General features: G+C 46.2%; 2 protein-coding genes across 2 annotated transcripts in view; both read left to right on the forward strand.

Moving 5' to 3' along the window:
• LOC113586843 (leucine-rich repeat-containing protein 38) overlaps positions 1-3,282 on the forward strand; it is a 4,067-nt gene extending 785 nt beyond the window's left edge. The window contains exon 2 of the mRNA XM_027025219.2: positions 1,175-3,282. Coding sequence (XP_026881020.2) covers positions 1,176-2,249 — 1,074 coding nt within the window. The 5' untranslated portion in view covers position 1,175 and the 3' untranslated portion in view covers positions 2,250-3,282. The remainder of the gene's footprint in view (positions 1-1,174) is intronic.
• Positions 3,283-5,534: 2,252 nt separating this feature from the next.
• mfsd6a (major facilitator superfamily domain containing 6a) lies at positions 5,535-14,644 on the forward strand. The gene is given in 9 exon segments (XM_035520727.1): positions 5,535-5,958; positions 6,643-7,754; positions 7,900-8,489; positions 10,621-10,718; positions 11,483-11,644; positions 12,344-12,382; positions 12,385-12,438; positions 12,714-12,997; positions 13,463-14,644. Coding segments are annotated over 8 exon segments (2,469 nt in total). The 5' UTR covers positions 5,535-5,958; positions 6,643-6,644; the 3' UTR covers positions 13,595-14,644.
• The last annotated feature ends 374 nt before the right edge of the window (positions 14,645-15,018 follow it).

Below are 15,018 nucleotides of genomic sequence, written 5' to 3' on the forward strand. Positions count from 1 at the left end.
GGTACATTACGAGTTTTGTTGGATAATTTCCCGACTTATAGACGTTCATTCAATCTTGGCTTGCTAGCTGTCGCTTTGCTGAAACCCATCGTAGAACTCCCGGCACGGACACCGGATCCGCGCGGGACGAATATACCCGGTGCGCTGTAGGGGCCTGCGCGCGGGATATGTTCGCCAGCGCTGCTCGTTCTGACGGGGGATCTGAATCAGGCCTGACAGCACGGCTTTGTGTTTCTTAAGAAGGACTTCACAGTTAGATGAATGTGGTGCGTTAAAACAAGCAACTCCTCATCCAGATTCCACTGCTCCAATGCAGGGTGAAACAATACTGCAAAACTCTATTTTAAAATCGTTTTTTTCCTGTCATACTGAAGCTTCTCTCTCTCTCTCTCTCTCTCTCTCTCTCTCTGTCCCCCCTCTGTCTTTCTTTTGTCTCATTCTCTCATCAAATTTTCATGAGTGTTTTATACTGTATTGGCAACAGCTGCCCCATAGACAATAATGTCTCTCTTCACCTCACAGACACACACACGCACGCTAAAGCAGTGCGTATACTGAAATGCACATGCAACATACTGTACATATACACACAAATGCAAATTTCAAACACTGTATTTGCTGTATCTGCTGTATTTGAAATAGTTCTTTTCATTCTTTTTTAAATTCTGTTCCCCAGCACATTGAACTTAAAATGACTATTGCCTTCTGGAGTGTAGAAAACAGACCAGATTATGGACTGGTCTGGGATCAGTGCAACTCTGTTGTGTAACTCTTTCCATCCTTGCATTCCAAACCACGGGCCGTGGGGCAGTTTCATCTCTGTTGCTGACCCAATGACTGCGATGTTGTCAGCCGGTTTGACGTTGCAGGCATCACCCAGCCTAGCCTCAGGGTCAGCTCGTGAGCTCAGACCACCTGGACCGGGCTCAACCCTTCCTTCTATACTGGACACTTTAGGCAGCACTGTTTTGCATCTATGTGCGCAGGGCTTCAAAGGAAATTTTGCATGTGTCTATGACCCAGATTCGATCCTTTATATTGTACAGTTATTCCAGAGTCGACATTATTTTATTTCTCACGCAGAGTTAAGTAGAAAAACTGAGAATAACATAACCCCATTGAAATCACAGTTAAATCTGTATGTGTGTGTGTGTGTTCACCTGTCTGCCTGTAGGATGCGTGCGCTGCTGTTCTTGCTGTCGCTGATGTGGGATCTGTGGTCCACACACTGTAATCCCACTTTCCTCTGTCCCACCAACTGCATTTGCCACCTGGAGCTCCATTTGGCCACATGTGCCGGCGCGAACCTGACGGACCTCCCGGCCGCCCTGCCTCCCTACATGGAGCACCTGAACTTCTCCTTCAACAAGCTGGCCTACATCCATCGGCAGACATTCAGGTCGATGCGCCACCTCCGTACCCTGCTCCTGAACGACAACCGGATCGGGGGCGTGGCCGACGGTGCCTTCGCTCCACTGGAGGCGCTGCTGCGGCTGGACCTGAGCCGGAACAACATCTCCCGGCTGGCTGGCGGCTTCTCGCTGGGCCTGGGTTCCCTCAGGGAGCTCTCGCTGGCTGACAACCGGCTCTCCGGCGTGGACGCCGGCTGCTTCGCGCACTTGGACGCCCTGCTGCGGCTGGACCTGCGCGGCAATGGCATCCGCTCTCTGGCCGCGAGGACGTTCGGAGCCGTGAGCACGCTGCGCTACATCCGCCTGGACCGGAACGTTATCAGCAGCCTCGCCGACGGCATCTTCTCCACGCTGAGGAACCTGGAGCAGCTCGGATTGCGGGGCAATGAAATTGAGCACCTGGACGCCGGCGTCTTCGCGCCGCTCACCAGCCTGGCCGTGCTGGACCTGGCCGACAACAAGCTGAAGAAGGTGGACTTCAAGGCGCTGCTCAGTGTCCAGGCGCAGAGCACGCACGTGCTCCTGGAGGGCAACCCCTGGACCTGCAACTGCGACCTGCAGAGAGTGTTCCAGAAGCTGCACAGCGTCCGCCGGCTCCTGCTGGACGACTACGACGACCTGACATGCAGGCAGCCCCAGGAGCTTCAGGGCCACAGCCTCCGGCAGGTGGACACGGGCCTGTGCTTCGCCGAGACCGTCACCGTCCTCATCATTACCATCACCGTGGTGATCACCGTGGTGGCAGCCATCGTCATGGCGGAGAAGAGCAGGGAGAAACGGAACAAAGGGAGACACTGGACAGAGGTGAGCGAGATGTCATTCGACTCGCAAGACTGAATGGTCATATTGAAAAAAATAGTATTACTTTCGCTGACACTGAACTCTGGTCAGCCGTCCGAAACACGGGCAATGGCAATCTGAGAGGAGTTGCGTCTTGTAACAGCCTATTTCTGTAGCCTACATGGTTAAAGTTCTGTAGCCTACATGGTTAAAGCTTTAAAACATCTTTTCGTATGAAATAGTAGTGAAACTATATTTATAATCTTCGAGTTTCATGTTTGTTTTTTATGAGCAAACATATTCCCAACTAACTGCATGAATATGACTGTATTATATATTATGATTTGTAAATGAATTATTTCAAGAATGCTGTGTTTTCTGGGTATTTTCTGGGGATTTGGGTATAACATTTCTGGGGTGAATTCTCTTAGTGGGTGGTTTTGAAACTCATCAGACCTCAGGCTTTTTGCTGTTCAGAGAAACGGCTCTGGAAAAAGTGAGCATGTGCGAACTAAACTATAGCAGACTGCGTGGGGGTGGTGGCTCTCACTCGCAGCAGGAGCCGGTTTTAAATGCCTTTTGATAACCAACCTCACAGACCAGTTCAGCAAGGAGCCCAGGTGATCCCTGCATTCTGTCTGCTGTACACTGGGGGGCGACATAGTTCATTTGAGCAAACGTTTCAGATTAAGGCATGCTGTGATACTGGAGTACTGGAGTCCGTTTTGCTACTGCATTTAACATGCCCTCACACATTCCACTGACGGCTTTTTTTTTTTTTTTTTTTTGGACACTTCAAATGAACAGCTATTTATGCATGAAGCCATACAATACCTAAAATATCTTCATGTTTAAAAAAAAAAAAAGAAAAACTGTTAACGTTTCCTTTTCTGTAACAGGTTGTGTGTGGTGTCTGTCTGTTACTGGATTCCCGTGTCTGTTTATTTATCTGTGGGATATGTCTATACATTATTTCTAAGCATTAATACAAGTGAATAAAAACTATGCTGGTGTGAGGGTGTGTCTAAATGTCCAGTGATGGACATTCTCTCTCCTTCCTGTACCCGATCCGGTCCTCCAGGGGGCGCCGTGTGCCGTTGGCTAGCTCCTTTCTCCGGTGTTGATTGTAAAGTGTCCTCGGTTTCTGAGACCCTCATTCATTCATTCATTCATTCATAATAAAAATAAAGGGTGGAAGGGGACATAAGGACCAGATTTTTCTGTTGTAAAGCACTCGCGCTTAGCAGTAAGCATAGTTTGGCGATCTGATGAGAAGGTGAGGGTTCCAAAGAACGGCCACAACAGCCGCACACTGAGCGAGTTGAATATATTTTTCCATCGTGTATAACTTAAGCGGTTCCGTGTTAGTCACATTAAGCTAATTAGCTATCTTAGTAAATGTAACATCCACGAACGTTTACATCATAAATACATTATAAATACATTCTGTCTGTTTCTTCATTATTATTATTTTTGCAAGGACGGATGGGGAAGAGGGGCAGGTTGCCTAAGCAAACTACTGTGATCAGGGCCCAAATTTGGGTCTACGCTGTCTAAAATATTTGTATAATATATTTTTGAAATTTTAAGCGTCGTAAAAATGTGTGGGGGGGAGGGGGTGGTTGTGTTTGTCTGCTATTTGCTGTTGGAGACTGTCAGGTGGCAGTGCTTTCTGAGCGATGTCTACCCTTTCTAAGGCAGCGCTGGGAATTGCCCCAAGGTTAAATAGTGAAGCAACATGGAGGAGAGCATGTTAAACCTGGTTACCTGGGTGTAGTATGAAATATGGAAAGGCAACAGAAAAGGAACCACGACACGGAGGGCGTCCCCTACCGTCCACCTTGAGAAGTGCTCTGGGCAGTGTGGGAGCGCCAGCACTCCGCAGTGGAGATTGACGTGCACTCACGTTTGAGTTATTATGAAAGTCATTTGCTCCTTTGTCCGTATAGCACATTAGATTTTTAGGTGGTGTTTCTTTAAAATGTGTATAAAACAATTTTAAGCCTGAGACACACGCAGTTATAAAGATGTATATTTTTTGTTTTTAAAATCATCACTGTAAAAATGGAAAACATTAAGATGGGCTAAACTGAAAAAGCATGCGTATATCAAAGCTGCCCCTCCCCCATGATGAAGACAACCTATAGGCCTTATGAAAAACCCGAAAAGACTGTGCGGGAAGATGCATTTAAGTAGTTAAAACTCCATAATGCATCATAAGATCCTCTCCAAAACTTATCCTATATTTCCTTTTTAAATTGTTTTGGCTAGCTAGGAAGGGCTAACGTCTTTCATTATGGAACACCAAACGTTGCACACTGCAAATAACTTGGCCCATAATAATCTAGCTAAGATGTCTGTGAAAACAATACACACGTAAAGAATCAGGGTATGATTTGGATAACCCTGAGTACTGTAGTCAAAAGCGCAGTTCCAACACATTAATCCACAGGTCTGATTCCAATATTATGACATATATTAACAGAAGACTGTGTGTATAGCAACATGATGTGGGAGCGAAGCATTTACACATACGAGCTACTTAAGCCTTTTTTTTTTTTTTGCAGTATGCTTCTTTCCTGTGATTATCACATTCATCTCTCATCTAGTTCCAGAGAGCTGCGTGTAAAACATGACGTTGTATTAGTTAACACGTTTACATCTACATTATTGACATTTAGCAGACGCTCTTATCCAGAGTGACTTGCAAAAGTGCTGTCATCTACTCAGAGAAAAGTATCCGGGCCAGCGGACTAGGTTAGATTAGAATTAAAAATACCATTGAATTGCAATTCTGCTGAAATACAGGAATCCATGCGAAATGAGCATATGTACTATGTCAATCCTTATTATCAAATCTTGCAGATTACAAGGTTTCACAAGACCACTGCCTTCGGAACCAGTCAGAGGCTGTTAGAATAGCACTGAGAAAACTCAAGTCTGAAAATATGTGCACGCGAAATCATATTATTAAATCGATATGAAATGCTAATCAGTACTTAATTTAGGGTATTGTTTATTACAATGGTGTTGTCTAACAAACTAGCCCTTATTGCTTATTGCACTTATCATTGTCTGTTATAGAGCTTATATGTATTTTACACTTCTAGGCATCATCCCTGTATTTCTACAGTATTCTAGTTCATTGGTATCTTGGGCTCTATCCTACTGTACTGTACTAGGATGTATTCTGTGAGGAAATGACAAAGCACTTTTATAAGTCGCTCTGGATAAGAGCGTCTGCTAAATGCCGTAAATGTAAACGTAAGTACAGAATCAAATAAAGTTGACGAAACCAACCGCTGCGACCGGAGGTGCAGAAGCGATATCGCGGGCGTACGTCACGAGGCGCTACGACGTAGCGCGAGACAGGCGAACAGAAAGCGCCAATGGACACGGCGTATTAACCTCTTAGAGCGGCAATAAACATTTCTTTTTTTTTAATTGACTCCCGGTCACTGCTGGTCAGGAACAGCCTTGCGGTACAGTGGAGGGGTTTGGGCAGGGGGGCGCGCAGGTGTGCATGACACCGGATGCCTTAAAAGGACACGGGGACGGGGACGGTGTGGTGAGACAAGCTTGCATACCCTGCACAACACGTCTCTGTCCGCCAGACGAGGGACAGGACGGCATGCCAAACCCTTGAGTCGACTAAACGCAGCCGACTTTTCCGGTGGAATAATACCTGTAAGCAAAAAAATAAAAAATAAATAAACAGCAACAACAACAACAAAAAACCCCAAACTAAAACTGAAACTTTCCTAAGGTAAGCAGACAATATTATACCGTTCACCGTCACTATTCGAGTGGTATTCTTCATTATCGTTGAAACTAGGCGTGTAAATATTTGGTTTCTCTTAACGTTTTGGTCGTCCATCTCTTCTGTTTCCTGTCTACCTGGCGTGACAAAATGCCTTCCCTAACAGCAGCCTTTGCTTGACTCGCTTCGATTTTCCTGGCGAGTTTAAGGTCTTTCTAAAAGGGGGAGTCTGCCGATCATAAACTGTAGAATAATTCACTTTGTTCTGCCATAATATCACTTTATGGGAAGTGTGTACACTTCCGCAAATGCTTGCCGGTTTAAGACAGGGCGAATATTGTGTCGGTAGTGAAATGTCAACCACGTCACGCTTGTGATTTATCTTTTTGTCTCTATTTGTCTATAATCATTAGCAAATTATAAACATTCACCGAGATGTGCGCTTTCTCATACATTAAGTTCTTGTTACCTACTCTCTCAATTACGTTCATTTGATGTTTTATGTGACTGAAACCTGCGCTTCATGATTCATATGACCTTGGATTTTCTCCAAACTATAACATATTACATGATCCAGATTTTTATTGTAAATATGCATGTGTGTGTGCGTGCGTGCGTGCGTGCGTGCGTGTGTGAATACACACGCCATATTTCACGCTCATATTTCATTTTTCCATGCTGTCCCTGAAGAAATGGCAAATGACGACCGCATGGCCATTTTGGCTGAGGAAGATGAGGAAGAGCAGAAAACGAGCAGTGCTCTGTCAGAACGCTTTAACCGCCTCTCCTTGGCGGTCCAGGACAACCCGCCCACTGCCCCCGCATTTGATCCCGTTGAGTCCGACCTGGAAATCCTGACCGCAGAGTCACAGAATAACCTGAGCTGTTGCGACCGCGTGTGTCTCCGGATCAACCAGAACCTCCTCATCTCAAAAGTGTTCTACTTCTTTTTCTATGCTGCGTACGGCTCACTGTACCCCCTGCTGCCTGTTTACTATAGGCAACTGGGGATGAACCCCAGTTACAGTGGGTTACTGGTGGGGATCAGATACTTTATCGAGTTTTGCAGTGCCCCCTTTTGGGGTGTTGTGGCTGACCGTTACAGGAAGGGAAAAGTTGTGCTGCTGTTCTCTGTGTTTTGCTGGGTGGTGTTTAACTGTGGGATTGGCTTTGTCAAGCCAGCGGCCATGAACTGCAGGCTGGTGAACCCTGTCACTACAACTTTAGCACCAACAGTAACCTCCACCAATGGGACTTCTGCACCAACGGTAACCTCCACTAATGGGACTTTAGCGCCAGTTGTAGCCTCCACCGTTGGCACTTTCCCACCGGTTCTAGCCTCTACAAATGAGACTTTCAGACGAGAGAAAATTTTCACCAATGGGACTTTATCACTAGCTGCTTCTTCAGCCAATGGGAATGGAACAACCCTCCCACTTGGCTCGTCCACCAACCTCACATCGGTCGATGGCTCTTGGCACAGGTTCAGGCGAGAAGCTAACATCAGTGTTAGCACGGCTCAGAGTGTCCCGGCTGGTACGGTACAGCCCACGCAGACGTTTACAGCACAGCCTGACTCAAGCTCCTCTACTTCAGCTGAAGGCAACATGAGTTCTACCTCAACACTTCCTCCAGTCCAGAGTACCACCACCGCCTCACCACTCCTCCCTACCACGGCCACACAGCCCCAGCACGTCATTGACTATAACCCTGATCAGGTGGAGGCCATCTTCCTCCTCCTTCTGCTCGTGGTCATCATCGGAGAGTTCTTCAGTGCGCCTGCCGTCACGATTGTGGACACGGTAAGTAGCTTTGGCGCTTTTTCGACACGCGGTGGTCGAGCGTTTAGAAAGTGCGTGCACATGCATGGTAGATTTGTAAATGCGCAGTCGCTCGGTGCGGGCGTGACGTTGGGCAGTGCTCAAGTATTTCTGGATTGTTTCCCAGGTGACTCTGCAGTACCTGGGCCCCCATCGCGACCGATATGGGCTGCAGCGGATGTGGGGTTCACTGGGCTGGGGCTTGGCCATGCTCACCGTGGGCATCGCCATCGACCACACGCACGGCGTCCGCGTCATCGCAGGCGTCGCTGGCTGTGTGCCGCCCGACTACCACAACTACCTGGTGGCCTTTGCTGTCTTCGGCGTGCTGATGGTGACTGCACTGGGCGTCGGCACACGGTTCCAGTTCAACACCCGGACGCCGGAGGAGGGCGAGGGTCGCCAGAACCAGACCGACAGCCAGACCGGCGACTGCCGGCCGGTCGGCGCAGAAAACGCAGCGCCGCCTAGTGGCGAGGAGTTCCGGTATATGGAGTTGCTGAGACTTCTGTGCGGTGTGCGGTACAGCACGGTGCTGTTCGTGGCCTGGTTCATGGGCTTCGGCTATGGGTACGTGTTCACGTTCCTCTACTGGCACCTGGAAGACCTGGACGGGTCGGCCACGCTGTTTGGGGTGTGCTCCATCCTCAGTCACCTGTCCGAGCTGGCAGCATACTTCACGAGCCACAAGCTCATCGAACTGGTGGGACACGTCAGGTATGAAACAGCGGGTAGTTGTGGCAGCGGGTAATCGTGGCTGTAGTTGTATGAGTAGTAGCAGCAATTAGGGATGGCCATTTCAGTTAAATGTGATATTCGAATGAGTAAGCCATTATTCAAAATATCCTCGGATAATTAATCCCCACCTTGACTTCGGCTTACAGACACACACAACAATGGGCAAAATGTCCAAAAAGGTGCCACTTAATATCTTGCTATTATTAAATATAACTACTACACAGACCACAAAAATCTAGAATAGGTTGTCTAAGAATTCAAATTTAAATTGATAGTGCAGTCAGTCTAAAAGAGAAATAGTTAAATCCAACTTCACACCTTGACTAACACTTGCCTAGTCGCAACATAACTTCTTTCGCCTCATAATTTTCGGCTCCAAAATCCTAAGTCTGTAAAGAGGCATTTAGCTAATACTACATATGATAAACTTCAGAAATTATGCTGAAAGTCTTGTTTCATTAAATCTGTATGGGTGTACAGTGTAGTTCCACTTAATATTTGTCATGTTCCTGCGCCCCTGTATGCTATAGTTCGGCTGTGCTACCTAGAGCGAGGCTTCTGGGTCACAGAATGGTTACCTGTAGCTCAGTGGGGAGCTCCAGTCCCGTGACAGTCCTTCTCAAACACATCGATGCACCAATACAGTAATGGTTAATTTGTACCTTATTGTGGGTGGTGCCAATATTAATAACTGATCATTTTCCCTTTATGCATTTTAAAGCAAGTTCAAACTATAATCTATATATGAAGTACAGCGAGTGTTGATCTCTAAACTAGATTAATTTGTTTTATATTGCCATGTCACAGGTAACTCAGACATGAGTGGAAAAATATTTTGCAGCAACCACAAAGGGGTACCAAACTAGTTCATTACATTTTTATTTTCTAACCTTTCCCGGTTTCTCAGATGTTAAACAAAAGGCTTAATCAGTAGAATACAAGGAAATGGTCATGGGCACAGAACAAGTGAAATTAGATGCTTGGCTTGTTAAATAATTGTTAAATGGTCATTAAAGATTCAGTCAGCATTGCTGGTACAGAGAGCACAGGGTGAGAAGAAGGAGCATCTCTGACTTCTCACAAGCGATCCTGTTACCTCGTGACCAGCGACGTGGGATTAACGTTCACCATCACCGCTGGTGGGAGGACCTAACACATTTTCTCATGCAGCTTGGAGCAAGAGTGGGAAATGACATTTGCTGCAACTCCAATGCCCAAATGGACAATCTCAGAGTCCAGTGTTACTAAACGTGCATTTAGATATCAGACATGCCGAACTAAAGACCTGGTGTCTAGTGATGTAACCAGTGTAACAAGGTAGACTGCAGTGTGGTGTGCTAGATTACTGTTCTAGGCAGGTAGTAGCTAAATGCAATTTAAATTCAGGTTTAGTTTATCACTTCTTGGAGAGTTCCATCATCTGTGTCCAGCAGGGGTTTCCCATCTGTCTTGGATCATTTGCCTCCTGGTGCAGGTGCTGCTGTGGCAACCATTGCTGTCATAGCGATCGGTCATGTATTCAACCTCTTCCTGCAATATTTCAGTTGCCCTTCAAATGCCGTCAGTTATTGGTTGTAATTATCGTACATCATAGAAGGGATAAAAAAATTAAATTAAGAATGATCCTTATCTGCAAATAATATATCAACTGCAAATATAGTGCACCTCTAATTAAAATCTAAGATCCAGACTCAACTCTGGACAGTAATGGTTCATACATCGCATGGTTTTAAGTTGAGAGCATGACTTTTGGGAGAAGCTAAATTGCTTATTTAAAAACACATATATGTATTTACTATGCGATTTTTTTGAGCGTTCTGACCCATCCCTAGTAGCTACGTGTGTAATGGCAGTCATAAGCGTTACAGTAATGTCAGGTACAGGTGCAACAGTAATGACTGGTGGAGGCATAATGCTTATACTCGGTAGAAATGTAGCTGTCATCGGAAGATACAGGTCTTACAGAAATGATGCAGGCCTCCCAGTGTTGACTGTAGGAATGACTAAGGATCTCAAGCAGTGCAATTAAACAATAACATCCAGCACTCATGTACTATTGAGTAATTGCACCACTGCTGGCTCGCCGTGCTCACATGGTCTCCGCCTGCAGGGTGCTGTACATTGGGCTGGCGTGCAACACGGCTCGCTACCTCTACATCTCCTACCTGCACAACGCCTGGACCGTGCTGCCAATGGAGGTGTTGCAAGGTAAACAACAACGACGATGACAAGAACAGCTGTTCTGCTCTCGCTGAAGGAAAAGAAAAAATAAATCTGTTGCTACTGGCAAAGTACAGCTTTTCCGTCCACATGTCTTAAAGCTGCGTATCGCTGCCGTATAACGCATTGCTGGGTTTTTTTTGTTTTGTTTGTTTTTTAATGAGCCCAGCTTTGTTTGTACGCCGGCTGACTTTATAGTCGTCTGTATTATTGGTAATTATGATTACAGGCGATGACGGAATGCTGCTGTTGTATGGTTAGGGCTTCTAGATCAATCTCAAAAGAAATGGATGTTGTTTCAGGCCCACTGAGCACTGGTCACTCATTGCCAAACCCCATTAAGCATTAGAAAGCTCAATCCTGAGTCACTGGCTGTAGCATGAAATGGGCAGTACTGTCTCAATACTGTCTTGGCAATGCAAGTTTTACAGAGCAGTCACTGTTCGAGTTGATGGCATTGGTAATTTTTAAAACAGGAACAGTGACTCAGGTCGTGTTGCTGTGCTAGAACAGAAACTTTGTTTTCCATCACTTGCATGACTAATACAACTCCGTTAAGGGGAGTTCTAACCCCTTATTGGTGGTTTGGCTGTTAGAAGGGTTTATGGATTTTTTTTGTTGGTAAACGTTAGTAAATTGCATTGTATTTACCAGAGATGCGTAGGTACGAATGTGTGTGTGTTGTGTTGTGTGTGGTGTGTGTGTGTGTGTGTGTGTGTGTGTGTGTGTGTGTGTGTGTGTGTGTGTTGCAGGCGTGACGCACGCTGCAGTGTGGGCAGCGTGCATCTCCTACCTGAGCGCTGCTGTCCCGCCCTCTCTGCGCACGTCAGCTCAGGGCATCCTACAGGGTCTCCACCTCGGCCTGGGCAGGGGCTGTGGAGCCATGGTGGGAGGAGTCTTCGTCGACTACTTCGGTGTGGCCCCCAATAAAAACACACACACACACACATCAATTTGCCATGATGTAACATCTGCCATTAAAAGTGTCTACAAGAAAAAAAATGTCTGCATTTCAACCCAGTTACTTCTAATGACTCATCACAATTGATTCCTCATTGATAATTTTTTCAAACTAAATCTGTTTATGGCTAGTGGGTGTAAAGAAATTAGTCATTTTAAAATGTGTTGTAGGAGTTTATTTTTCTTTTATGTTAATTTTGAGAGACCATTTGTGTGTGTGTGTTCTGTGGTGTTTGTGTTGTGTTTTTGTAGACAGTCATGTGTTGTGATTTGTGTGTGTTGTGCTTAAGTGGAACGCTTAATATCTGCAAAGGCTAGTTAGAAAGTTGTGGTTGTGTGAGGTAGTAAGAGTGTGTTTGTGTATGTGTTAGTAAAAACATGTATTGGTGTAACCATGTGCCTGTGCTTGTAAGGATGTGTTGGGGTCAATAACCGTGTGTGTGTGTGTGTGTGTGTGTGTGTGTGTGTGTGTGTGTGTGTGTGTGTGTGTGGTGTGTGTGTGTTGTGTGTGTGTGTGTTTGTTTTAGTAAGACCGTTATATGCTCATTAACACACGTCGTGTGGCTGAGTTAGAAAACGTGTATGTGTTAGTAAGTGGGTGGGTGGGTAGGTAAGCACAGGTGCATGTTAGTAAATGTGTGTTGTGTCTTCAGGCGCCGCCAGGACATTCCGAGGGCTCGGGATGGTCTCTCTCATCTCCTCCTCTTTATCTTCATCCAACATGTTTCCGAGAAGGACGAGCATGCAGGTGAGAGAGAGAGGGAGAGAGAATGAATGTGACCGTGCTCAATATTGCGGAGGGATTCAGTTCAGCTGCTGTGCCGTGATTGGCTGTGGTGTTTCACCGTGGTCTCCAGCTTCAGTTTGCTCTTTGACTGACCTCATGAACGTCCGTGAGATCAGATTCTCTGCAAGCTTCCCATGTTCGAGAAGTGACGGACGCTGCGTTTAGTTTGCTCTCTGTAGAGAGTGACAAAGCTTCGCTTTTTAACGATGATCAAGACCTTTTCCTTCACTTTACAGAGGACAAGATGCTCGCAGAGAACATTCCAGTTCCATCCAGCCCAGTTCCCATAGCAACCATAGACCTGGTCCAAAACCAGGAAGCAATGACGCACACCCCGAGGGCGGAGCCTAAATCCCTGGCTCGAAAAATGCATCACCAGGTGGAACTGGAGGACGGCAGCAAGCCGGCGTGGGCCCTCACTGTGTCGCCGTGGGTTACCATCACTTTTGCCGTGTTCCAGGTGAAAGAGATCATCCTCATGATGAAGAAGGCCCCGCCCACCGAGGCCCACCCCCTGCAGGTAACAAATGGGGAAGCTTAGGATTGTGGGTAGGGAGGGTTTGTCGTTGGGTGCGGCTGTTTAAAGGGGGAGAACGTTGGGTCTGTTTCTGCTTTGCGTTGCGTGTTTGCCTTAGAAACTCCAAGGTGAGGATGTGTGAGTAGGGAAATCTCCCAAATCGTGTGTGTGTGTGTGTGGGCGCGCGCACACACGCATCAGGGAATGTGTCCTGGTTTCTGTGTATTTAGATGTCTTTACTTTGCACTATTGCTTCTTAATGCATTATACTTTTTCTCCTTCAGTAATGTATATTTTTTTATATTATTATTTTTTTGTATATATATGATGCATTTTTTCCTCCTTCAGAAAACTACAGGAGCTTTGTCCTCTGGCAGGTGCTTAAGGTGCTTAAGACTCTTTAGGAGAACTCCATGGATTTAGTCCTCACAAGTGCAGTAATGTCGTTCCCTCTGTTTGTTTGTCCAGGACACAAATGAGCCTTCTCCAGACTCCCAGAGCCAGGATGCACACCCCAGGAGTGTAGTGAGCACTGGCCAATCGGAAGGCTCTCCCGATGAAGCCCCGCCCCTACCAGGAGGACGGGCCCCAGCACCATAGCCTACCTCCCCTTCATAACCCCCCAAAGGACCCTGGGGCCACTGCGTCCTCCTCCTGGAGAAGTCCTCCCCTCCAACCCTCATAGCAATGAAGGACCCTTTTCTGACGATTTTAAGGGGAAAAAAAAACAAAAAACTCTTTTTAACGTTATGGAACATGATGTACGCGTTTTGCGTTCCCAGCATGGTTAGACGTCATTTTCCCGTACTTCCGTAGGTTTGTTTGAGTTCTTAGTACATTTTAAACGTCCGGTGTGGTGGTGGTCTCCTGCTGAACAAAGGCAGCTTAAATGGGAGCGCTGGTCGTTTCTTTCAGCATTGGAACGGTTTATTACGGCTGCTTCTGCCACGTCTTCCCCAAGCTCGGGAGTGGCCGAGTCTGGTTCTTTAGGATAAAGTCTCTTGCATTCAGGTCCTGTTCTGGCCCGGATCTTCTGTAGATCGTCATGGGTTTGGTAATTAGCTGACATGTGGGTGGCGATTTACAGCACAGAAGCACTAATCTATGCAAGTCCACAGCCCTCCAGATCTGCGAGTGTGTTCTGCCTTACTGTATACGGAGAGATTCTTGTTGCCATCACCTCAGATCTGAGATTTTGCCACCAGAGGGCAGTATTGTAGCAGGGATATTGGGCTATCGCTCACCGTGCACAGTAATATGCGGAATCTCATAGCTATGAAATGCAAGCCTCATAAAACTGACATGAATAAATAACACTACATTTTCTTAAAGCCAATCAGAAATGTGTGTGCTTCTGCGCCTACAGTGTACACACATCATGGAATGCATTTGTGTGTGTATAACAGACATACGGAGTTAAATGTTAAACTGTATATTCACAGATGCAGGGATTGCATTGAAAACCAGGATTTCTTTAAACTCAAAAGGGGACGTTGTTCGGCAGAGACGAGGGACATTCCCATTGGCCGTGGTGTCCAGCTACATAAGGATCTCCGTTTTCCGGAAACAGCCCTGTGCTCACTATGAAAGAAATGTATTTTGCTGTTTCCAAGAGGTTTTTCATTAATAAATCAATGTTTGTTGCTTGTTTGTTTTTGTTGTTTTTTTTCAAGGCCATAGGCCCCAGTTAGAAGCTTCCCCTGGTCCTGCACGCTGTCTAAGGCACCCATAAGCATTCCGTCGTGAATAATTACGTCACGTATATCTATGGTAAACAGTCATGGGCATGTGTTTGCGTTATCCCTTTTTTCCCACTGAAAATTTGGATTGGATTTTTGTTTCTTTATGTGAGGTCATCGTGCCTATGTATGAGGATTATCCACTCCGAGTTCTCACACAGAGTTGTGTCTGAGGTGAAGTATGCGTGAGAATTTTTTTTTGCATAGTTGACGATGTTGTGTTGGGTGTGTGTGTGTGTGTGTGTGGCTTAAGATGATTCCCACTCAGTAAAACTGGGAAACGCG

This window comes from Electrophorus electricus, chromosome 21, assembly GCF_013358815.1.
Source record: "Electrophorus electricus isolate fEleEle1 chromosome 21, fEleEle1.pri, whole genome shotgun sequence".
NCBI classification, from domain to species: Eukaryota; Metazoa; Chordata; class Actinopteri; order Gymnotiformes; family Gymnotidae; genus Electrophorus; species Electrophorus electricus.